Raw genomic sequence first — 26,478 nt, 5'->3', positions numbered from 1 at the left:
TCTTGAAGCTCATCAAGAGAATGCCAAGAGTGTGCAAAGCAGTAATCAAAGCAAGAGGTGGATACTTTGAAGAACCTAGAACAGGGGTCCCCAACCTTTTTTGCACCAGGGACCGGCTTCAAGCAAGACCATTCTTCCATGGCCCGGCAGGGCGAGAATGGAGGCGTGTCAGGGGTGGGGCTTTGGTCATAAGGGGGCGGGGCTATGGACAGGTTTAGTAGTCAGTGCATACTTATCATAATATTACATTTATAATGTGAATGAGACTCAACTCACCATAGGTTTTGAAGTGGGAGCACTGGGCTTGTTTCCATGTATCAGTGGGAGCACTGGGCTTGTTTTCCTCCAACAAGACAGTCCCATCTAGGGGTGATGGGAGACAGCGACACCCGAAGTGTGTTCCTTTTGTCCAGTCTACTCCGTAATCTCGTTTTTGCTGCTGTCATTGCAGAAAATCCAGTTTCACACAGATAGGATGTTGGAAATGGAAGCAGAGTTTTCAGTGCTTTTGTGGCGATCTCAGGATATTCTGCCTTGACTTTAATCCAGAACGTTGGGAGATTTGACATCTCAAACATACTTTTAAGGCTACCATCATTTGCAATTTCAAGCAGTTGGTCTTCTTCAAGCACGGACAAGGTCGATTCACCTGGCTTGTTCACAAATGGGTTGCGAATCCATTCCTTCCTAGTTCGTGGGTCTTTTGTGGTTGGAAAGTAATGCTCAAACTGTACTGAAAGCTGAGATAGATGATCATGCACTAGCTGGGAGAATGAAGGTTCAGGCTCGCTCTCTTCCAAAATCCCTGCTAATATTTGAAACATATCAAATATTCCTGTTCTCACTCGCCGTCCCTGGGATGAATTAGCGAATCCTGCTTTGAGCAGGGGGTTGGACCAGATGGCCCAGGAGGTCCCTTCCAACTCTACGATTCTATGATTCCCCACACTTCTAGTTTGGCTTTAAATGCAGCAACTTTATCTGCCAACTTGAAGGCAGTTGTCACTCTCCCCTGAAGTGACAGATTAAGTTCGTTCAACAAGTTGAATATGTCACATAAGTAAGCAAGTTTTGTGACCCATTCCTTACTGCTGAAATGTGCTGCAAGTGGTGATTCTTTTTCTAAAAGAAATCTATGAAGCGGATCTCGTAATTCAAAAACTCTGGCCAGTGCTTTACCTTTAGAAAGCCATCTGACTTCAGTGTGTAAGAGAAGACGCTTGTGCTCCGCATCCATCTCCTCACAGAGCTGCTCAAACAGATGTGAGTTAAGGGCGTATGCTTTGATGTGATTAATAACTTTAATCACATCTTGCAAAACGGTGTTAAGTTCAGGTGACATTTTTCGGCTTGCCAGCATTTCTCTATGGATGACACAGTGCGTAGACTCGCATTCAGATGCAACCTGTTTGACCCTAGTAGTTAAACCAGAAAACCGTCCAGTCATGGCAGCTGCTCCGTCCGTGCATATACCTACACAAAATGACCAGTTTAATTTTCCTGATATGTAATCATCCAAAGACTTGAATAGTTCTGCACCTGTGGTGTTGGCTGCCAACAATAATGCACATAACATATCCTCATGCACATCCTCCTGGAAAATATATCGCACATAAACAAGCATCATTGCTTTGTTGTCAACATCAGTAGACTCATCAACCTGGATTGCATACCATGGTGACGTATTAATCCTCTCTAACAACTGTCCCTCGACGTCTTCTGCTATTTCATTAATTCGTCTAGTGACAGTGGTCGCTGAAAGAGGAACCTGTGCCACATTTTTAACTGCAGCCTCTCCAAAAAGTTTGTGGCAAATGTCCTTAGCAGCAGGCAGGATCAACTCTTCACCAATAGTGAAGGGCTTCTTAGCCTTAAGGGGGTTTTACACTAAGCGATATCGCTAGCAATATCGCTAAAACGTCACTGGTTTTGTGACGTTATAGCGATATTGCTAGCGATATCGCTATGTGTGATACTTACCAGCGACCGGCTCCCCCGCTGTCCATCGCTGATCGCGCGAGAATGTCCGGCTCCATTTCTCATCGGGCGCTTCCTGGTGAGACTTCCTGCTGTGACGACGAGCGACGCGTGGACGCGGGCGGGAGGACGTCTGGATCGCTGTGTGTGAAAGGTGAGTATCGTGCGCTGCGTCGCTGCTGCATCGCTGTGAGATCTTTCTGTATGAAAGCTCACTAGCGATCATTTAGCGATGCACCAGCGATCCTGACCGGGTCGGATCGCTGGTCGGATCGCTGGTGCATCGCTAAATGTAAAAGGGCCTTTAGCAATGCGGTTAGCCACCAAAAATGATGCTCTCAGTGCAGACACATTTGTTGATGTGGTGGCCTTCAATAATTTCTTCTGTCCTTCATGTTCACGCTTTTTTCTTTCAAAAAACTCCAAAGGCTTGTCTTTTGATGCAGGGTGCTTGGTCTGTAAGTGGCGAGACAGTTTTGAAGGCTTCATGGCCTCATTGGATAGCTGATCACCACATATCACACAGAGTGGGCTTGGGGCGTTTGAATCGCCTGTTGCGATGAACCCATAATTTAAGTAGGACTCATTGTATTTTCTTTTAAATGCAGCTTTCTTTTTTTTTGCAGTCATGGAGTCTTCATCTGTCTCATCATTAGGTCTTTCTCCCTTTTCAAAGAAGCTCTCTAGCAATGTTTGTTTTTTACTCATTTTACAAGAGTTGGAGGCGTAGTGGGCCCCTAACGCTGAAAGATGGATACTTCTACTGATGACTGTCACTGCTAATAATGATTGGAACCTACAAGGAATTGGAGCATTGAGCACTTAGAAAAAATTGTACTAGAGTACTGTATACATGCTGATTATTTTTTAATCATGGTGTATGCATGGCTCTGCTCTCACCCTTGTATACCTGGCTCTGCTTCCACTCTCCCATCCTGTATACATGGCTCCACTCTCCCTCCCTTGTATATATGGCTCCGCTCCCATTCTCCCTTTGTTGTATATATGGCTCCGCTCCCACTCTCCCTCCCTAGTATATAAGGCTCCGCTCCCATTCTCCCTCCCCTGTATATATGGCTCCGCTCCCAGTCTCCCGGCCTCCCTTGTATATATGGCTCCGCTCCCAGTCTCCCGGCCTCCCTTGTATATATGGCTCCGCTCCCATTCTCCCTCCCTAGTATATATGGCTCCGCTCCCACTCTCCCTCCCTTGTATATATGGCTCCGCTCCCATTCTCCCTCCCCTGTGTATATGGCTCCGCTCCCATTCTCCCTCCCCTGTATATATGGCTCCGCTCCCAGTCTCCCGGCCTCCCTTGTATATATGGCTCCGCTCCCAGTCTCCCGGCCTCCCTTGTATATATGGCTCCGCTCCCAGTCTCCCGGCCTCCCTTGTATATATGGCTCCGCTCCCATTCTCCCTCCCTAGTATATATGGCTCCGCTCCCACTCTCCCTCCCTTGTATGTATGGCTCCGCTCCCACTCTCCCTCCCTTGTATGTATGGCTCCGCTCCCATTCTCCCTCCCCTGTGTATATGGCTCCGCTCCCATTCTCCCTCCCCTGTGTATATGGCTCCGCTCCCATTCTCCCTCCCCTGTGTATATGGCTCCTCTCCCATTCTCCCTCCCCTGTGTATATGGCTCCGCTCCCATTCTCCCTCCCCTGTGTATATGGCTCCGCTCCCATTCTCCCTCCCCTGTGTATATGGCTCCGCTCCCATTCTCCCTCCCTAGTATACATGGCTCCGCTCCCATTCTCCCTCCCGTGTATATGGCTCCGCTCCCATTCTCCCACCCGTGTATATGACTCCGCTCCCATTCTCCCTCCCCTGTGTATATGGCTCCGCTCCCACTCTCTCTCCCTTATATTTATGGCTCCGCTTGGCTCCCCCATCCTCCCCATCATACTTACCCTCACGTCGCTGAACTTCCTTCCCGTCGCAGCACGTCCCTGCATCTCGTGGCGCTTCAGCTTCTTCCTGTGCAGAGCGGTCACGTGCTACCGCTCATTAAGGTCCATGAATATGGACGCCACGCCTATGTAGCACGTGACCGCTCAGCGCTGGATGAAGCCGCCGCTGGATGAAGCCGCCGCGGGATGCAGGGTGAGTATCAGCTGCTGCACCGCCCCCCGGCTCCCCTTGTGTCCGCGGACCGGCAAGGGCACTGCAACGGCCCGGTGCTGGGCCGCGGACCGGCGGTTGGGGACCCCTGACCTAGAATATAAGACATACAGTATTTTCAGTTGTTTCACTTTTTTTTCTTAATTATATAATTCCACATATGTTAATTCATAGTTTTGATGCCTTCAGAGTGAATCTACAATTTTCATAGTCATGAAAATAAAGAAAACTCTTTGAACTCTTTGAATGAGGTGTGTCCAAACTTTGGTCTGTACTGTATATATATCAGCACTGAAATCTCATCGCCCGAGATTTCAATGCCGAGATCTCCATCTGCGCCAGGCATGGATGGAACGGCAGAGCCCCCCACGCAGCACGGGACAGAGCCCGGCGGTGGCGGCAGGCATCGGGGGACCCAGCGCGGTGGCGGCAGCACCCGAGGGACCCAGCGCGGCGGCAGCACCCAGAGGACGCAGCGTGGTGGCGGCAGCACCAGGTACAGAGTGGGCGGCAGCAACCCGGGGACAAAGTGGGCGACAGCAACCCGGGGACAGACCGGTAAGCAATAAGACGCCTGGATTATAAGAAGCACCACCATTTTATTAAAAAACATTTTTTCCTATTTTTCTCCTCAAAATTTGGGGTGCGTCTTATAATCCGGAGCGTCTTATAAAGCAAAAAATACGGTACTCCGTGCGCAATGAAACTATCTTCAATAAATATGTTCAGTTGCTTGGTATAAATAGCGCAGAAAAAGTGCATAAAAATGCAGGGTGTCAAAGTTTCAAGCAACCATTAGTTAGAAGGGAGATAATAAATACATAATCTGCTCAGTGCACAATAAAATATATCTCCAAATCATATGATGCCATAAAAAATGAATTTCATGAGTGCAGTCATTTCATATAAATATCCAGCCAAACTGGCATTAAATTTCTCTGCACAACATCACCCAGCATTCTGAACGATCTAGACAATACATATAATAAATAGTGCAAAGCTGCATGTTGCAAATATCAACTTACATAAGTGTCTCTACCACTGGTGTTCATTGGTCTTAGGCTACCCCGACAGCGCCATTTCGCCGTATAGCTTCCTCAGTGAGGGGTTTGCCCTCACATACTTTGACACCCTGCATTTTTATGCACTTTTTCTGCGCTATTTATACCAAACAACTGAACATATTTATTGAAGATCGTTTCATTGCGCACGGAGTATATTATTTTTTATTATTTCCCATTTAACCATTCGTTGTTTGATATTCTGACACTCTGCAAGTTTATATGCACGTATGTTGCGCTATTTACAATAATTAACTGATCATATTCACTGTGCTTTTTTGTATATAGTGAAATTGGAGAAACTTTTTGTGCATTATTTACTGATTATCTCCAATATAACTTGTTGTCTTCTGACATTTTGATATTTGAATTTTATACACTTGTTGTGTTACTCTTTATATGTAATCATTTATATTTATTGTGTTTTTTTGCACATGTGTTTTGCATATTTTTTTTTATAAATAATCATTTATTGCGTTTTTTCTGCACTTGTACTTTGCAGATTTGCACATTGCTAATTGTTATTTTTTCATCTGATACTATTTTTGCGTTTTAATATAAACGCAATATTTTGTTATAAGATTATATCATTGTATTTTTACAAACATTTAACATTTGATACAATACGCAATCAGTTGTTGGGAGATTATACTATAGTGTCTTAAACTTTACTGGTGTAACTACTTGATCTTGGCTTTTTTTGGTAATTCCCTTGTCTTGTCAATTTTATTATTGATGAATAAATTGTTATTTTTTAATTTTGGCTTATTCCTTTCTTTTCCCACAAATTTTGTGTGGGATTTTTGTAAAAATACTTTGCTGCTGCAAGGTAGTATTTTCACTCTGTGGATTATATGATATGTATGTATGTGTATATATATATATATATATATATATATACAGGGGGAGATCACATACAGGTATATACTATATAGAGGGGAGATGACATACAGGTATATACTATATACAGGGGGAAATGAGATTCAGGTATATACCATATACAGGTCAGATGCCTGACATACAGGTATATACTATATGCAGGAGGAGATGACATGCAGGTATATACTATATACAGGAGGAGATAACATACAGGTATATACTATATAAAGGAGATGACACAGGTATATACTGTATACAGGGGAGATGACACACAGGTATATACTGTATACAGGGGAGATGACATACAGGTATATACTATATACAGGAGGAGATGACATACAGGTATATACTATATACAGGAGGAGATGACACGCAGGTATTTACTATATGCAGGAGGAGATGACATACAGCAACAAATTATGTGCAATATAATCATTATAATTTGTTATAACTAGCCACAGTTAGTTACTATGCCCGGACAACATCAGGCTCTTCAGCTAGTGTATTTATAAAGTGCAAATGCACATAATCATTTTTAAATCCATAGCAAAGAGATATTTGTGATATACAGTATATACATACAAACCGTATTTTTCGGACCACAAGATATGCCGGACCATAAGATGCACCCCTAATTTTCAGAAGGAAAAAAAGTGTCAAATGGGGGTCTGTCTTACAGTCCAAATTCACTTTACCAGGGAAAGGATCGGCACAGGTGGAGGAGTGGTCAGAGGGGTCATTTGGTCGTCCAGGCTGGTGTGGTAGCCTCCGGGAAATCCCTTCCCAGGCTGGTGTGGTGGCGGTGCTCTGTATTGCGGCGGTGCTCTGAGGGGTGACTGTGTTCTGTGCTGGGGGGCCTGTTCTCTGTTCTGGGGAACCTGTTCTCAGTGCTGGGGCGGCTGGGTTCTGTGCTGGGACAGCGCCGCTCTGTGCTGGGGCAGTGGCAGCGCCGCTCTGTGCTAGGGCAGCACTGCTCTCTGCTGGGGCAGGGGCAGTGGCAGTGCCGCTCTGTGCTGTGGCAGGGGCAGTGGCAGCGCCGCTCCGTGCTGGGGCAGCGGCAGCAATGCTCTGTGCTGGGGCCAAGGGCAGTGGCAGCGCCGCTCTGTGCTGCGTGGCGGGCCTTCACCGGCATTTTGTCAAAGCCCCGCAGCTCCTTTGCTGCAATGCAGTGGCTCTGGGAATATGGCCTTTGGGGGTGGCGCATGCTCAGATTCAGATCTCGGGACGAGATCTGAATCTGAGCTTGCGCCGACCCGGCAGCCATATTCCCGGAGGCCACTGCTCCGCATTGCAGTAATGGAGCTGCGGGGCTTTCATGAAATGCCGGCGGAGGCCCGCCGCACCACAGAACCCCACTGCAGCACCATAGAGAACTGCCACCACCGCAACACAGCCGCACCAGCCTGGGAAGGGAGGCTGCATCGGAACCGCGACCACTGGATTTTTTAAGTATATTCTGACCATAAGACGCACCCCCATTTTCCCAAAAAAATTTTTGGGAAAAAAAGTGCATCTTATGGTCCTAAAAATACAGTATATAAAGTTCTGTGTACAAATAAGATAAGACAATTGATATAATATAAAGTACAGTGCAAGTGCAAATGGATTTGTCTTTAATTTTCAAAGTAATTCATGATCGACCAGAAAGTAACCTCAAATGAAATGAAATAATATAGCTGACTAGATTATGGCCCGATGCTATCGCATCGGGAGGATGCGATAGCATCACACCTCTTGCCATGTTAACCCTCAAAACACACACTCCTCTCACCTTTCACCATCTCCACTCACTCTTTCACACCACATACGACCCCTTCTCTCACTCCGTCTCTCATACTCACGCCGTCATCGCCGCTGCTCCACGATCCCCGACATCTTCTTCCGCCGGCGCCATCCTGGATCCAGACGTTGTCCACGCCGGCGACATGTTCTTGCGGCGACGCCATCTTGAGTATCGTGAAATCCCGCGATAGTCAAGATGGCATCGCCGGAAGAACATGTCGCCGGCGTGGACGACGTCGGGATCCAAAATGGCGTCGGCGAAATCTCACGAGTTTTCGCCGACGCCATTTTGGATCCCGACGTCGTCCTCGCCGGCGACATGTTCTTGCGGCGACGCCATCTTGAGTATCGCGGGATTTCGCTGATCCAAAATAGCGTCGCCGCAGGAACATGTCGCCGGCGTGGATGCCGTCAGGATCCAAAATGGCGTCGGCGAAATCTCGCGAGATTTCGCCGACGCCATTTTGGATCCCGACGTCCTCCACGCCGGCGACATGTTCTTGCGGCGACGCCATCTTGACTATCGCGGGATTTCGCCGATCCAAAATAGCGTCGCCGCAAGAACATGTCGCCGGCGTGGAGGACGTCTGGATCCAGGATGGTGCCGGCGGAAGAAGATGTCGGGGATCGTGGATCAGCGGCGATGACAGCGTGAGTATGAGAGACGGAGTGAGAGAAAGGGTCGTATGTGGAGTGAAAAAGTGAGTGGACATGGTGAAAGGTGAGAGGAGTGTGTGTGTTGAGGGTTAACATGGAAAGAGGTGTGCGGTGACGTCACTGGTTACAACTGGACGGAAGTTGTTACAACCGGAAGTTGCTTAGGGCATTTATTTATAGTAGATTAAGGCCCGATGCTATCGCATCGAGAGGATAGTGACACACCTCTTGCCATGTTAACCCTCAATACACACACACCTCAACACACCACACCGCCTCAACACACACTCCTCTCACCTTTCACCATCTCCACTCACGTCCATTCACTCTTTCACTCCACATACGACCCTTTCTCTCACTCCGTCTCTCATACTCACACCGTCATCGTCGCTGCTCCACGATCCCCGACATCTTCTTCCGCCGGCGCCATCCTGGATCCCGACATTGTCCACGCCGGCGACATGTTCTTGCGGCCATGCCATCTTGAGTATTCTGAAATCCTGCGAGTGGACATTAGTGGCTCACCATTGTCATTTTGAAACACGACTGCTACTTCACTGACAGTGGGATTATTGTAGCGTCGAGGGTCTTGAGTACGATCTTGTTTAATAGCCATAGTGATGTTTGGCATGACAGTTCCGTTTTGTAGAGATTTAATTTTTTCTTGTTCTTCCACATCACGTAACATTTGATAAGCTTCCACAAAAGGATTAATAGTTTGGATTTGAAGGGCAATAATGTTCATCAATGTAGGATGACATTTTTGATTTTCTTTACATCGTAAGCGTTGTTCGTTTGCGGTAGTGGTATCGAGAATGTAAAGTTGGGCAAATGCGCGTTGCTGGTCATCTGAGGGATGTAGTGTTCCAGTTCTATGATAGATCTGGCCATGTATGCGGAAACAGTATGGGCCATATCCAGGAGGTGGTGAAATATTTGCACCCATGGAGGCAAAAGCAAAGGAACTGTTAATACTTCGAATATTATCCATGAAATTTTTGCTAAATTCACTTTGCCCTTTCAGCAAACGTGTAAAGACATCAGGATATTGTAGTATGGGTACATGGACTTTACCCTTCTGACAGCAGAGCGTAAAGTTGTTATCAGAAGGTATCTCTGCTACAAAATGCAAAGCTTCGCAATGCTCACATACATGGGTCATGTCACCACAGCTGTGTTCGGTAATACTATTTTCATCATTAGTGAAAATGTGAGGTTGTAGTAGAAGTGCATGTCCAACCGATGGGGTGCGCCTAGTTTTGAGACCAACGTATATTTGTCTTGGTTGCACTTTCTGCGGGCTAACTGCAGCTTGTATGTGAAGAAACTGTGCGTTGGTATTGACTAATGGTGGTATTGATAGGGCAGAAACAGATTGCTGATTAGTTAAGTCCGTGAACGGCATATAGGATGAAGTGTGGTAGTAACTTGTTCCACATGCTGATGTGGAAGCATCCTGTTGTGAGTCTACTAATAATGATGAGGAAGAAGCCGTCTGTTGTTGGCGGTGATGGCGTGTAGAGGCTTCTTCAGCCAATGTAATAGATTTAGAGTTAGGGGATTCGTGTGTGAGACGACGGCGTTTATAAGCCTTAATCTTGTCAAGTCGATGCTGTTTTTCCTCAGGAGTCTCATTAGCACGGCGTTGTTTTTGTCGTAGTGCTAAAGCTGCTTTCCTTTCACTGGCATTGGCATACTGTGCATTGGTATTGAATGGTGGTATTGATAGGGCAGAAACAGATTGCTGATTAGTTATGTCAGTGAACGGCATATAGGATGAAGTGTAGCAGTAAATTGTTCCACATGCTGATGTGGAAGCATCCTGTTGTGAGTCTAATAATAATGATGAGGAAGAGGCCGTCTGTTGTCGGCGGTGACGGCGTGCAGAGGCTTCTTCAGCCAATCTTATGGATTTAGAGTTAGGGGATTCGTGTGTGAGGCGACGGCTTTTATAAGCCTTAATCTTCTCAAGGCGATGGTGTTTTTCCTCAGGAGTCTCATTAGCACGGCGTTGTTTTTGTCGTAGTGCTAAAGCTGCTTTCCTTTCACTGGCATTGGCATACTTTTTGTTATGACTCATGTTGGCACAGGTAAAGGAGTCTATTTGGCAGTTATCTGGCAGTGAAGAAGGCGTCCTGGAGTATTGTAGAGTAAACAGATACTAATTGACCCTGTAATTGCCCAGCAGTAGTTATGAAGTGGTAGTGGCAAATTGGCCCTGTAGTTAGACACCGGCAGAGGAGCAAGGCAGCAGTAGTTATGGCGGTAGAGGCAAATTGGCCCTGTAATTAGACACCGGCAGAGGAGCAAGGCAGCAGTAGTTATGGCGGTAGAGGCAAATTGGCCCTGTAATTAGACACCGGCAGAGGAGCAAGGCAGCAGTAGTTATGGCGGTAGAGGCAAACTGGCCCTGTAATTAGACACAGGCAGTGAACAGTCAGAGGAGCAAGGCAGCAGTACTTATGGCGGTAGAGGCAAATTGGCCCTGTAATTAGACACCGGCAGAGGAGCAAGGCAGCAGTAGTTATGGCGGTATTGGCAAATTGGCCCTGTAATTAGACACCAGCAGAGGAGCAATGCAGCAGTAGTTATGGCGGTAGAGGCAAATTGATCCTGTAATTAGACACCGGCAGAGGAGCAAGGCAGCAGTAGTTATGGCGGTATAGGCAAATTGGCCCTGTAATTAGACACCGGCAGAGGAGCAATGCAGCAGTAGTTATGGCGGTAGAGGCAAATTAGCCCTGTAATTAGACACCGGCAGAGGAGCAAGGCAGCAGTAGTTATGGCGGTATAGGCAAATTGGCCCTGTAATTAGACACCGGCAGAGGAGCAATGCAGTAGTTATGGCGGTAGAGGCAAATTAGCCCTGAAATTAGACACCGGCAGAGGAGCAAGGCAGCAGTAGTTATGGCAGTAGAGGCAAATTAGCCCTGTAATTAGACACCGGCAGAGGAGCAAGGCAGCAGTAGTTATGGCGGTAGAGGCAAATTAGCCCTGTAATTAGACACCGGCAGAAGAGCAAGCAGCAGTAGTTATGGCGGACAGACATCTAACTGGGATGATTTAGCAAATCCTGCTTTGAGCAGGGGGTTGGACCTGATGGCCCAGGAGGTCCCTTCCAACTCTACGATTCTATGATTCTATGAAATTGGCCTTGTAATTAGACACCGGCAGTAAACAGGCAGATGACCAAAGCAGCAGTAGTTATGGCGATAGAGGCAAATTGGCCCTGTAATTAGACACTGGCAGAAGGCAAAGGCAGCAGTAGTTATGGCAGTATAGGCAAATTGGCCCTGTAATTAGACACCGGCAGAGGACAAAGGCAGTAGTTATGGCGGTATAGGCAAATTGGCCCTGTAATTAGACACCGGCAGAGGAGCAATGCAGCAGTAGTAATGGCGGTAGAGGCAAATTAGCCCTGTAATTAGACACCGGCAGAGGAGCAAGGCAGCAGTAGTTATGGCGGTAGAGGCAAATTAGCCCTGTAATTAGACACCGGCAGAGGAGCAAGGCAGCAGTAGTTATGGCGGTAGAGGAAAATTGGCCTTGTAATTAGACACCGGCAGTAAACAGGCAGATGACCAAAGTAGCAGTAGTTATGGCGATAGAGGCAAATTGGCTCTGTAATTAGACACTGGCAGAGGACAAAGGCAGCAGTAGTTATGGCAGTATAGGCAAGTTGGCCCTGTAATTAGACACCGGCAGAGGACAAAGGCAGTAGTTATGGCGGTATAGGCAAATTGGCCCTGTAATTAGACACCGGCAGAGGAGCAATGCAGCAGTAGTTATGGCGGTAGAGGCAAATTAGCCCTGAAATTAGACACCGGCAGAGGAGCAAGGCAGCAGTAGTTATGGCAGTAGAGGCAAATTAGCCCTGTAATTAGACACCGGCAGAGGAGCAAGGCAGCAGTAGTTATGGCGGTAGAGGCAAATTAGCCCTGTAATTAGACACCGGCAGAGGAGCAAGCAGCAGTAGTTATGGCGGACAGACATCTAACTGGGATGATTTAGCGAATCCTGCTTTGAGCAGGGGGTTGGACCAGATGGCCCAGGAGGTCCCTTCCAACTCTACGATTCTATGATTCTATGAAATTGGCCTTGTAATTAGACACCGGCAGTAAACAGGAAGATGACCAAAGCAGCAGTAGTTATGGCGATAGAGGCAAATTGGCCCTGTAATTAGACACTGGCAGAGGACAAAGGCAGCAGTAGTTATGGCAGTATAGGCAAATTGGCCCTGTAATTAGACACCGGCAGAGAACAAAGGCAGTAGTTATGGCGGTATAGGCAAATTGGCCCTGTAATTAGACACCGGCAGAGGAGCAATGCAGCAGTAGTAATGGCGGTAGAGGCAAATTAGCCCTGTAATTAGACACCGGCAGAGGAGCAAGGCAGCAGTAGTTATGGCGGTAGAGGCAAATTAGCCCTGTAATTAGACACCGGCAGAGGAGCAAGGCAGCAGTAGTTATGGCGGTAGAGGCAAATTGGCCTTGTAATTAGACACCGGCAGTAAACAGGCAGATGACCAAAGCAGCAGTAGTTATGGCGATAGAGGCAAATTAGCCCTGTAATTAGACACCGGCAGAGTAGCAAGGTAGCAATAGTTATGGCAGTACAGGCAAATTGGTCCAGTAATTAGACACCGGCAGTAAACAGGCATAGGACCAAGGCAGCAGTAGTTATGGTGGTACAGGCAATGCCAAGCGTCCGCACAGCAAGTCGGCGTGAGGTAAATGACGCAATTTCACGAATGCAAGATGGCGTCGGCGAAATCTCGCGAGATTTCGCCGACGTCGTTAACACCTCTTGCCATGTTAACCCTCAACACACCACACCGCCTCAACACACACTCCTCTCACCTTTCACCTCCACTCATGTCGACTCACTCTTTCACTCCACATACGTTCCTTTCTCTCACTCCATTTCTCATACTCACACCGTCATCGTCGCTGCCCCGACATCTTCCTCCACCGCCGCGATCCAGGATCCAGACGTTCTCCAGGCCGCCGACATGTTCTTGTGGGACGCCATCTTGGATTTCGTGAAATCCCGCGATATCCAAGATGGCGTCCCGCAAGAACATGTCGCTGGCGTGAACGACATCGGGATCCAAAAAGATGGCGTCGGCGAAATCTCGCGAGATTACGCCGACGCCATTTTGGATCCCGATGTCGCCCACGCCAGCGACATGTTCTTGCGGGACGCCATCTTGGATATCGTGGGATTTCACGAAATCCAAGATGGCGTCCTGCAAGAACATGTCGGCGGCCTGGAGAACGTCTGGATCCTGGATCGCGGCGGCGGAGGAAGATGTCGGGGCAGCGACGATGACGGTGTGAGTATGAGAAACGGAGTGAGAGAAAGGAACGTATGTGGAGTGAAAGAGTGAGTGGACATGAGTGGAGGTGAAAGGTGAGAGGAGTGTGTGTTGAGGCGGTGTGGTGTGTTGAGGGTTAACATGTGCGTGTGTGTGTGTGGTGACGTCACCGGTTACAACTGGACGGAAGTTGTTACAACTGGAAGCTGGTTAGGGAATTTATTATTATAGATAGAAATGAACATGTTAAGATTCCAGTGACCACTCCCTGAGGAAGCAACATGTGAAACACATGCTGGAGTGTGAGGAGACAGCAGTGGTATTCACAGCATGAATTCAGGTCGGTAACTTGACTCTGGAATCTCATATCTTAACATGTTTATTTCTATCAGTTATATTAGTTTCATTTGAGGTTACTTTCTGATCCATCATGATTTATTTTGAAAATTAAAGACAAATTATATCTTGTCTTTAAGTCTTGTGTTTTTTATCTCGTTTGTCTATTTTTTGGTGTCTCTAATATAATAAAATACTGCTACTGATCATTGCCAATTTTGTGGTTTCATGCATACTTTTCCAGTAGTTTTTGCTTTTAGCTGCAAACACGTGTTGTAAGGAGACAAAGTTTAGTTCTCCTGTTCTGTGTTAGCTACATTTGAAACCAAAAGGTTACATACACTGTATACAAAGACACATCTGCATGTTTTTCTCAATATCTGCCATGAAATCTGGATAAATCTTTCCCGTTTTAGATCAACTAGGATTACCATAATTGTTAATATTTGCCAAATGCCAGAATAATAAGAGAGAGAGAATGTTTTAAGTCGTTTTTATTACTTACTGCAAAGTCAAAAGTTTACATACATTTCCTTAGTATCATCAGATATCAAGGTATCATTTTATTCAGCTTCCTATGACCTACATGCCCATACATACAGCTTAGGAGGGTTTACCCTACTGACAGATTCCCTTTAAGCAACATATAAACATAATAATTTTTTGGATCCTCTCTTAGAAATATCCAGTGGTGTATAATGTTGGAGGCTGCCTTGCAGACAATGGACCTGCTATCCCCGTTGTATATGATTTTGGAAGTGCGGAGAAGACAGTATTATATTACTCGCCAAATAGCGCAAGTAAGATCTTGTATACTTGTACAGTAATATATTGCACAGTGAAGATGTACGCCATAATATTTGCTTCTTTACCTCTCTACAGAAGAGTTCACTGCTGGTTATGTCCAATTCCGCGCTATTAATGCAGAAAGAGCTGCCCTGGCTCTGTGCCCAGGTGTGAAGGTGACTGGATGCAATGTAGAACATGTGAGTATTACATTATAGGTGAACTAGATCAATTTTAGTGATATATTTACATTTATCATTTGTCATTATTAAAGGAATTGTACCACTGATCCAGTGCCTGAAGAAGCATGCACACCTCTGCTCCATTCATTCTGTAGGGTACTGACAGAAATAACTGAGCTCTGTTATAGGCAATAAATGGAGTGGAGCTGCATGCACAACTTCCACTCTATTAAGATGGGGCTCTGCTGAATCCCATTCTCAGGATCATGAGGGTTTCAGCAGTTGAACCTCAAGTGATCAGTAAATTATAGAATAAGGGGGTAACTGACTCAACCCCTTTAAGGCCTTAATAACACTGATTAAAGGGAACCAGTCATTTAGTTCATGCTGCCCAAACTACAGTCATTCAGAACCTGGCTGCACAACGAAAAGTGCAGTGGCATGTAAAAGTTTGGGCACCTTGGGTAAAAATGACTGTTACTGTGAACAGTTAAGCAAGTTGAAGATAAAATGATCTCTAAACGGCCTAAAGTTAAAGATTAGGGATGAGCGAGTGTGTGCAGCAATACTCAGATATCACTCGTGTATCTGGGTGCTCGGTTGTAATGCTCAAATCCCTGCTTCACATGTTTGGCGCTAATGGTTACACAGCCAATAAACATACGGGGGGGATTGCCTACCAGTCACTATAATGCCGTAGCCATCTTGGTAGTAGAATTACTGTGATTGGCTGGCCAAATTAGTTCATCAGAGGTTATAAAAGACAGGCATTGCCACACTTGGTACACTGACGCAATTGCACAGCTCAGGGACAGTTCATATTGGAGGGAGAGAGTGCTTTTCCAGGCCTGTGTGTGCACAGTTCAACTTATCAGAGTCCTCTAATGTTGATACTGGTGCTGATTCTGAACCATCATACACTAACAGTCCTTCTAAGGCCTAATCTTGTGCGTTTCTGTTAGTATCAGATACATTCTGCATTTACCCTAGGGACAGTTGCTGGGAGCGTGGTAGAATAAAGTCATGGCTGAGAGCTTCACAGTCCATTGCAAAATATATGGCAGCTTAGCATGTCCAGATTTTTTTTTTTTTTTTTTTGGGGGGGGGGGGGGGGGGTGAAAAAATGTGCTATATTGTCACCCATACAGTATTACATAATTTGTGGTATATTTCTGTGTTATATAACACTCCAAAAAAAGGATAGAAAAATTTGTCTGGATTCAATTACTCATCCATAGAGTGTTATGTGCTTTCTGCTACATTTTAGCAGTATATATAACTCAAAAATTCTGTATTCAATTAGTCATCCTTACAGTTTAACATGGTTTGTGTAAAATTAGGGTGTTTTAAAATTTTTAAAGACCGCTTGGCCTGATACAGTTCACAAAATATTTTTGCTCCCATAATTTACTTTTATCATACATACTGTATTATTATTATTTATTTTTATAGCACCATTTATTCCATGGCGCTTTACATCTGAAAAAGGGGCCTACGAAGACAAGCACAATAAACATGAGCAATACAAGGCACACACAAGTAGAAAGGGAGAGAGGACCCTGCCCGCGAGGACTCACAGTCTACAGGTGATGGGTGAGGATACACTAGGAGAGGATAGAGCTGGTCATGTGGCGATTCAGTAGACTGAGGACCACTGCAGGTTATAGGCTTTCCGGAAGAGGTGGGTCTTCAGGTTCCTTTTGAAGGTTTCTGTGGTAGGCGAAAGTCTGATGTGTAGGGGTAGAGATTTCCAGAGTATGGTGGAAGCACGGGAGAAGTCTTGTATGCGGTTGTGGGAAGAAGAGATAAGAGGGGAGTAGAGAAGGAGTTCTTGTGAGGAGCGGAGGTTGCGTGCAGGTAAGTACCAGGAGACAAGGTCACCGATGTATGGAGGAGAAAGGTTGTGGATGACTTTGTATGTCATAGTTAGGGTTTTGAACTGGAGCCTCTGGACAATAGGAAGCCAGTGAAGGGCTTGGCAGAGAGGAGAGGCTGGGGAATAATGGGGAGACAGGTGGATTAGTCAGGCAGCAGAGTTTAGGATAGATTGAAGTGGTGCAAGAGTGTTAGCGGGGAGGCCACAGAGTAGGAGGTTGCAATAGTTGACATATGATGAGGGTGTGCGCGTGCATTTTCGTAGTTTCTTGGTCAAGGAATGTACAGATCCGGGAAATATTTTTGAGTTGGAGTCGGCAGGAGGAGGCAAGGGCTTCGATATGTGGCTTGAAAGAGAGGGTAGAGTCGAGGATCACCTCAAGGCACCGTGCATGCGAGACTGGGGAAAGTGAGCAGCCATTGACGTTGATGGATAGGTCTGGTGGAGGGGTAGAGTGAGATGGGTGAAAGATGATGAATACTGTCTTGTCCATGTTCAGTTTTAGAAAGCAAGCAGAAAAGAAAGATGAAATAGCAGACAGGTGGATTTGCACGACATCGGCGTAGAGATGATACTGCAAACTGTGTGATTCTATGAGCTGTCCCAGGCCGAAGGTGCAGATGGTGAAGAGTAGGGGTCATAGAACTGTGCCTTGGGGAACACTGACAGACAGGGGAAAGGTACGGAGGTATTGTGGGAGAGGGAGACACTGAATATCCGGTCTGTTAGATATGACGAGATCCAGGATAGGGCCAAATCTGTGATGCCAAGAGATGAGAGAATCTGCAACAAGAATGAATGGTCTACAGTGTCAAAGGCAGAAGACAGGTCCAGGAGGAGGAAGACAGAGTAGTGTCGCTTGTTCTTGGCAGTTAGTAGGTCATTGGTGACTTTAGTTAGGGCGATTTCAGTTGAGTGATGTGGTCGGAAGCCAGTTGTAACCAGTGAAAGAGGGAGCAGGAGGAGACGTGGGAGGACAGTTCAAGATGGACATGCTGTTCCAGTAGTTTTGAGGCATAAGGGATAAGTGATATTGGGCGATAGCTAGACACAGAGGATGGGTCAAGGGAGGGCTTTTGAGAATGGGTGTGATGGAGGCATGTTTGAAGGATGAGGGGAAGACACCATTTGTAAGTGAAAGGTTGAAGAGATGTGTTAGGGTTGGGATGAAGACTGTGGCGAGGTTAGGGATGAGGTGGAATGGGAGTGGGTCAAGCATGCAAGTGGTGAGATGTGATCTTGACAGAAGGGTGGAGAATTCTGTCATGGTGGAGAATCTGGTTTTGCAAGAACAGGGCTGAGCAGTTAAGAGGAGGGGCATTGGGGCTGTGGGCCAAAGATTTCTCTGATGTTATCGATCTTCTGCTTAACCCCTTCATGACCAAGCCTTTTTTTACCTTAATGACCTGGCCATTTTTTGCAATTCTGACCAGTGTTCCTTTGAGGTAATAACTCAGGAACGCTTCAGTGGATCCTAGCGATTCTGTTTTTTCGTGACATATTGGGCTTCATGTTAGTGGTAAATTTAGGTCAATAATTTTTGCGTTTATTTGTGAAAAAAATGAAAATTTTGAAAATTTCGCAATTTTCAAATTTTGAATTTTTATTCCGTTAAACCAGAGAGTTATGTGACACAAAATAGTTAATAAATAACATTTTCCACATGTCTACTTTACATCAGCACAATTTTGGAAACAAATTTTTTTGTTAGGAAGTTATAAGGGTTAAAAGTTGACCAGCGATTTCTCATTTTTACAACAAAATTTACAAAATGATTTTTTTTAGGGACCACCTCACATTTGAAGTCACTTTGAGGGATCTATATGGCAGGAAATACCCAAAAGTGACAATTCTAAAAACTGCACCCCTCAAGCTACTCAAAACCACATTCAAGAAGTTCATTAACCCTTCAGGTGCTTCACAGGAACTAAAGCAACGTGGAAGGAAAAATGGACATTTTAATTTTTCCAACAAAAATTTCCTTTTAGCATCAATTTTTTCATTTTTACATGGGCAACAGGATAAAATGGATCCTAAATTTTGTTGGGCAATTTCTCCTGAGTACACCGATACCTCATATGTGGTCATAGACCACTGATTGGGCGCACGGCAGGGCTCGGAAGGGAAGGAGTGCCATTTGACTTTTTGAATGGAAAATATGCTGGAATATTTAGCGGTTGCCATGTTGCGTTTGGAGAGCCCCTGTTTGCTTAAACATTGGAGCTCCCCCACGAGTGACCCCATTTTGTAAACTAGACTCCCCAAGGAACTTATCTAGATGCATAGTGAGCACTTTAAACCCCCAGGTGCTTCACAAATTGATCTGTTAAAAAAAAGTATTTTTTGTCACAAAAATTTTCTTTTAGCCTCAGTTTTTTCATTTTCACATGGGCAACAGGATAAAATGTATCCTAAAATTTGTTGGGCAATTTCTCCTGAGTACACTGATACCACTGTTTGGGCGCACGGCAGGGCCCGGAAGGGAAGAAGCGGCATTTGACTTTTTGAATGGAAAATTAGCTCCAATCGTTAGCGGACACCATGTAGCGTTTGGAGAGCCCCTGTGTACCTAAACAATGGAGCTCCCCCACAAGTGACGCCATTTTGGAAACTAGACCCCCTTAAGGACCTTATCTAGATGTGTGGTGAGCACCTTGAACCCCCAAGTGCTTCACAAAAGTTTATAACGCAGAGCATTGAAAATAAAAAATCATTTTTTTTCCTCAAAAATTATTTTTTAGCCCGCTATTTTTTTATTTTTACAAGGCTAACAGGAGAAATTGGACCACAAAAGTTGTTGTGCAATTTGTCCTGAGTACACCAATAACTAATATGTGGGGGAGAACCACTGATTGGGCGCATGGGAGAGCTCGGAAGGGAAGGAGCACCATTTTGGAATGCAGACTTTCATAGAAGGTTCTGCGGGCGTCATGTTGCGTTTGCAGAGCCCCTGATGTGTCTAAACAGGTAAAACCCCACAAGTGACACCATTTTGGAAACTAGACCCCCCCCATGGAGCTTATCTAGATGTGTAGTGAGCACTTTGAATTCCCAAGTGCTTCACTGAAGTTTATAAACGCAGAGCTGTGAAAATAAAAACTCATTTTTTTTTTCCTCAAAAATGATTTTTTAGCCCGCTATTTTTTATTTTCTCAAGGGTAGCAGGAGAAATTGGACCCAAAAAGTTGTTGTCCAGTTTGTCTTGAGTACGCTGGTACCCCATATGTGGGGGGAACCACTCTTCAGGCACATGTCGGGGCTCAGATCAAAAAAAAAAAATCTTTATTTTATTATTTGTCCCTACCTATGGGGGTGATAAACGAGGAGTTAATTTCCTTTTTTTTTATTTTGATCACTATGATAGGGTCTATCATATTGATCAAAATGTACCTGCAATGATTGAATGAATCTGCAGCCAGCAGATTTGACGGGCGCACTGCGCATGCGCCCGCCATTTTGGAAGTTGGCGGCCCCCATGCAGGAAGGAGGAGGGACACCAGGAGCAACACGGGGACTCAGGAGGTGCCGGGGGGAGGGACGGTGATCAGAAGGCGGGGGGAGAGGAGGGCAGGTAAGGGGGAGCCGATGCTGACGGCGGTGACCGATCGCAGCCGTCAGTCGGTTGCGAGGCGGATCTCGGTCTCCAGCCATGCCCGATGCTATTGCAGCATTTGCCATGGCTGGATTGTAATATTTCACCACACTTCATTGGTGAAATATTACAATTGCTCTGATTGGCTGTTTCACTTTTAACAGCCAATCAGAGCGATTGTAGCCATGGGGGGCAAAGCCACCCCCCCGAGGTGAAGTACAAAGAGTCCTGTGCCTGCGGGTCGGGTGGCCTTTCAGTGACCCCGGTCACCCAACCCTCAGTAATGCAATCCTCCCATGACATAGCATATGCGTCACAGGTCGGATTGGCACCGACTTTCATGACGCATACGCTGTGTCACAGGTCGGGAAGGGGTTAAAGAGGAAAAGTCTTCAGCAGAAATCAGAGGAGAGGGAGGAGGTGCTGGGGGATGGAATAGCGAATTGAAAGTGTTTAAAAGCGGTTAAGGGTTGTGAGACAGGGAGGATATGAGAGATGAGAAGTAAGTTTGCTTTGTGGCAGTGAGCGTGGACTTGAAGCTGGCGAGGGACTGCTTGTATGTGATAAAGTAGGCTAGTCAGCCAGGGTTGCCTGTTGATTGTACAAGTTTTGGTGTGCGTGAGGGGGCGGACGAATTGAGTGTTGCTGTTATTGTGGTGTTATAAAAAGTGGCAGCAGCATCTGTGTCATGTAAGGAAGCTATATCTGTAAGAGTGAGATTTCCATGAGGGTGATTGAGTTTGTGGAGTAGGGGTTATGCACTCTGAGAGGAGAGGAAAGAGAATGTCAGTAGGTTATGGTCAGACAGGGGGAGGGGGGAGTTAGTGTGATTAGTAAGGGAACAGAGGCGGGTGAAGATAAGGGCCAGCATGTGGCCATCATTGTGAGTGGCCGAGGAGGACCATTGAGTGAGGCCAAAGGAGGCAGTCAATGATAAACATTTAGAGACAGCTGAGGTGGCAGTGTTGATGGGGATATTGAAGTCACCCATGAGGATAGTGGAGATGTCAGCAGAAAAGAAATGAAGTAGCCAAGTGGTGAAGTGGTCGAGGAAGGTGGAGATGGCTAGTTCAGTTCTGGGGGGTGGTAGATGACAGCCAGCTGGAGGTTTGGGGGGGAGTAGATGCGAACAGAGTGCACCTCAAACGAGGGAAGAGTAGCTGAGGGTGGGAGTGGATTTGGGGTAGAGGTGCAAGCCAACTCATCCACCACGTTTGTTGCTGGGGTGAGGGGTGTTAGAGAAATGGAATCCGCCATAAGAAAGTGCAGCAGGAGAGGCTGTGTCAGACCAAATGCACAGTTAGACAACGGTCATAAAAGAGACGGAAGGGTAGGAGTGACCAGTCAAAGATATGCTGTATAACCTGCTTTGTGTGAAATTTTGTTTGTTTTAAATAAGCAGGAAAATTGGCCTGCTACAGGTGTACACATTTTATTGTTCAAAAATTAACTATTGTAATATATGCTGTAGAAATGTCATTGGTTAGAAATAAATACAAAAAATGGCCTGCTACAGTTGTACACATTTGGTCCCTCAGTACTCCGTCCCCAGCCACCACTATTTCTCCTGGTGTTGCGTCCCCACCTTGTAGCAGCACGTGTCCAGGAACATCACCCGTGCCCTGTCCCAATGCAGTTTTTGTGATTGTCTACTTAATGACTGATACAGTTGTGGCCAAAAGTATTGACACCCCTGCAATTCTGTCAGATAATACTCAGTTTCTTCCTGAAAATGATTGCAAACACAAATTCTTTGGGATTATTATCTTCATTTAATTTGTCTTAAATGAAAAAACACAAAAAGAATTGTCCTAAAGCCAAATTGGATATAATTCCACACCAAACATAAAAAAGAGGGTGGACAAAAGTATTGGCACTGTTCGAAAAATCATGTGATGCTTCTCTAATTTGTGTAATTAACAGCACCTGTAACTTACCTGTGGCACCTAACAGGTGTTGGCAATAACTAAATCACACTTGCAGCCAGTTGACATGGATTAAAGTTGACTCAACCTCTGTCCTGTGTCCTTGTGTGTACCACATTGAGCATGGAGAAAAGAAAGAAGACCAAAGAACTGTCTGAGGACTTGAGAAACCAAATTGTGAGGAAGCATGAGCAATCTCAAGGTTACAAGTCCATCTTCAAAGACCTGAATGTTCTTGTGTCTACCGTGCGCAGTGTCATCAAGAAGGTTAAAGCCCATGGCACTTTGGCTAACCTCCCTAGATGTGGACGGAAAAGAAAAATTGACAAGAGATTTCAATGCAAGATTGTGGGGATGTTGGATAAAGAACCTCGACTAACATCCAAACAAGTTCAAGCTGCCCTGCAGTCCGAGGGTACAACAGTGTCAACCCGTACTATCCATCGGCATCTGAATGAAAAGGGACTGTATGGTAGGAGACCCAGGAAGACCCCACTTCTTACCCCGAGACATAAAAAAGCCAGGCTGGAGTTTGCCAAAACTTACCTGAAAAAGCCTAAAACGTTTTGGAAGAATGTTCTCTGGTCAGATGAGACAAAAGTAGAGCTTTTTGGGCAAAGGCATCAACATAGAGTTTACAGGAGAAAAAAAGAGGCATTCAAAGAAAAGAACACGGTCCCTACAGTTAAACATGGCAGAGGTTCCCTGATGTTTTGGGGTTGCTTTGCTGCCTCTGTCACTGGACTGCTTGACCGTGTGCATGGCTTATGAAGTCTGTAGACTACCAACAAATTTTGCAGCATAATGTAGGGCCCAGTGTGAGAAAGCTGGGTCTCCCTCAGAGGTCATGGGTCTTCCAGCAGGACAATGACCCAAAACACACTTCAAAAAGCACTAGAAAATGGTTTGAGAGAAAACACTGGAGACTTCTAAGGTGGCCAGCAATGAGTCCAGACCTGAATCCCATAGAACACCTGTGGAGAGATCTAAAAATGGCAGTTTGGAGAAGGCACCCTTCTAATATCAGGGACCTGGAGCAGTTTGCCAAAGAAGAATGGTCTAAAATTCCAGCAGAGCATTGTAAGAAACTCATCGATGGTTACAGGAAGCGGTTGGTCGCAGTTATTTTGGCTAAAGGTTGTGCAATCAAGTATTAGGCTGAGGGTGCCAATACTTTTGTCTGGCCCATTTTTGGAGTTGTGTGTGAAATGATCAATGTTTTGCTTTTTGCTTCATTCTCTTTTGTGTTTTTTCATTTAAGAGAAATTAAATGAAGATAATAATACCAAAGAATTTGTGTTTGCAATCATTTTCAGGAAGAAACTGAGTATTATCTGACAGTATTGCAGGGGTGTCAATACTTTTGGCCACAACTGTATGTGGACAAGCGCTTGTGGCCAGGGACGCTGCATTTCCTTAACGGCTCACTGGGTGAACATTGTGGAGGCCGGGCCCAAGTTACATCCTGGCATGGCACATGTGCTCCCTATGCCAAGGATTGCTTTCCTTAATTCTGTCAGGGTTTCCTCCACTTCCTATACCAGTTCCTGCTTTCGCCTGTCAACAGAAAGTGCTGACAGGCTCACTCTGATAAAATTGAATAAAGCCTGGATTAGCCCCTGCTTTTCAACACCACCGGATGACAGCAGCACATAAAGTGTTTTTAATATTCAATATTTGAAAGAGGCCTGCCAGTTGATGCCTTCAAGGGTTTATGGAAGACTGGATGACCTTACTTAGAATTTTTTCCCCACTTTACACTTTGTGTAAAGCCTTTGAGTCTAAGAGTACATGAGCTGCACTTTAAAAATATTTTAATGAGGCCCACAAGTTGTTGCCTTTAAGGGTTTATGGATGACTGTATTGCCCTCCTTATCAGTTTTTCCTGACTTTGCACTGTGTCCAAAGCTTTTATGAGTGTAAAAAAGTGCCACAACTACACTTTCTTAATTTTTTATCAGGCACTACAGTTGGTGTGTTGAAAGATGTATGGATGACCCTGCTTGTAACTTTTGGCAGACTTTGCACTGTGTGCAGAGTTTTTATGAGTGTAGAAGTACTGTACCACAACTACACAGAATATTTGAATGAGGCAGTACAGTTAGGGCCATAAGTAATTTATCGATGACCCTGCTTGTAACTTTTGGCAGTCTCTGCATTTAGTGCATAGCCTTTATGAGTCTAGGAGTACCAATACATGACAATTTGCATAGAATATGTATGAGGCCCTCCTTTAAGTCTAATGCAGAGTAAGTCTTTCTGAGTCCCTAATTTTTGGCACTACTTGCTTCCTTCATAAATTGCACTGAAATGTCCAATTTTTTTTATCAAAAATTAAATTTTGGTTTGCGTAAATTATTATTTTTTAAATCCTTTTTAAATTTTGCCTTATGTACAAGTCACAGTAAAGGAAAAATATTTCTTAGCATTTTTTTAAAGTAAACATCAAGTTCTCTTCAATTTTGAATATTTTATTGTCAGTGCTTTTAAAGTGGAATAAAAGTGTGACACCATTGTTCTCAGCAGTAATCTGGGAGTCAGAGATACTTCCAGGAGTCTTTCCCATGCTGTTACATTCAATACGTTTCAACATTTTCACTGCCCCCCCTAGAACGCCTTGTAGGGTCTGCCTGAGAAATGCTCGATTTCCCAGTGACTCCTATTATACTTGTTACTCAAAATGAGCACACGAGAATTAAGAATTGCTTGGTTGTGTCATCTTTAACTTTAGGCCTTTAGAGATCATTTAATCTTCAACCTCGCTTCAGAAATAGTTTGACGAGCTGACCGGGGATCATAGGGAGAGGTCTGACTACCTGACTAGTCCGGTGCTGCATTGCACTGGCTTTTCCCTGCCCCACTCTAGATAATTGATAAGTCTATCCCAATTTACACACGTTAGAGACCTGCCAATCAACTAAAGCAGTTCGACGAGGAGTCGGCTAGTGTGATCTCATTTCTTCCAATGATCTTCTGCCCATTCTTCAATTTTTTTTATATGAAACCCCATAGCATTTTAGAGTAAAACATACCTGGTTACATTTGTGCTGCTCGGCTCTGATTCATGCGGCTTAGGGTTTGGGCAGCATGAACTGACTGACGGGTTGCCTTTTAAGTTGTGGCATATCCACAACAAATAGCAGTTTTTTATTCTCCTTACATATGCTTTCAGCACTGCGTTGGAGGAGGTGGTTACATCCCAGAAGGACTCCCCAGACAGTGCGGAGACTTTGCAGCCTTTGACTGGAATGGTTATGGAACACATGATGGATGGAGTACCACCAAGGAGATCAATGAAGCAGCCGTTCTCCTCTTCTATCGTTAATCACTACTACCTATTTTTTTACGTATTTTTTGTTTGCTATCAATATCATTTATAAAAATCACTGATAAAATGAACAAATTAGATTTGTGAGTACCGTAATTAGAGCTTAGAATATGGCAAAAAAATAAAATGTTTAAATAAGTCTATAAGTTGTGAAAGATTTTTTTTTAAATTAAGGTTTGAGCAAAGAAGAGGTACAGTATATGTAATCTGGCAAATTATATTCATCATGTGCAGTACTTGTGCAGAAGTGGATGATGAGACCTAGACTTGTACAGTAATTGAAGGGATTCTGCAGGGGTGGATGTACCATTGGTGCAACCAGTGCAGCCGCAAAGGGCCCCAAGAGCAGCAAGCTCAAAATCAGCTTCTGTTATGGACAATGATTGAGCTGCAAAGGGCTCATATATTGTCCTTGGACAGGGGCCCTTTTCTGTCTGCGTCCGACCCTGGGAACTTGACACCTGATTCATGTTGCCCAAACTGCGGGCAAGATTGTATCTAGGTATAACTTTCTCCACTACGCTCTGGTGTTTTAGAACAAACCTAGTATGATGAGCCAGCTTCTCTCAGCTGAAGGTGACTGACAGGTCTCTTTCTATGGTAGACTCCTTCAAACTACTATATATTTTCTCTGAAATGCTGGAGTGTGTAAGAGAA

The 26,478-nt window shown here is 45.2% G+C and overlaps 1 protein-coding gene across 10 annotated transcripts in view; it reads left to right on the top strand.

Annotated features, from left to right (window-relative positions):
* LOC141098268 (intelectin-1-like) overlaps window positions 1-25,967 on the top strand; it is a 115,147-nt gene extending 89,180 nt beyond the window's left edge. For all 10 annotated transcript variants that reach the window (XM_073585905.1, XM_073585903.1, XM_073585913.1 and 7 more), the window contains 3 exons: window positions 14,812-14,932; window positions 15,015-15,118; window positions 25,666-25,967. In XM_073585905.1, the coding sequence (XP_073442006.1) occupies window positions 14,812-14,932; window positions 15,015-15,118; window positions 25,666-25,818 (378 nt within the window). In that variant the 3' untranslated portion in view covers window positions 25,819-25,967. The remainder of the gene's footprint in view (window positions 1-14,811; window positions 14,933-15,014; window positions 15,119-25,665) is intronic.
* Window positions 25,968-26,478: the final 511 nt, after the last annotated feature.

Source organism: Dendrobates tinctorius, unplaced genomic scaffold (assembly GCF_039654945.1).
Source record: "Dendrobates tinctorius isolate UK_male_01 unplaced genomic scaffold, ASM3965494v1 ptg000089l, whole genome shotgun sequence".
Classification (NCBI taxonomy): domain Eukaryota; kingdom Metazoa; phylum Chordata; class Amphibia; order Anura; family Dendrobatidae; genus Dendrobates; species Dendrobates tinctorius.
The sequence above is the reverse complement of the archived record's forward strand: the minus strand, read 5'-3'. Positions and strand labels throughout refer to the sequence as shown.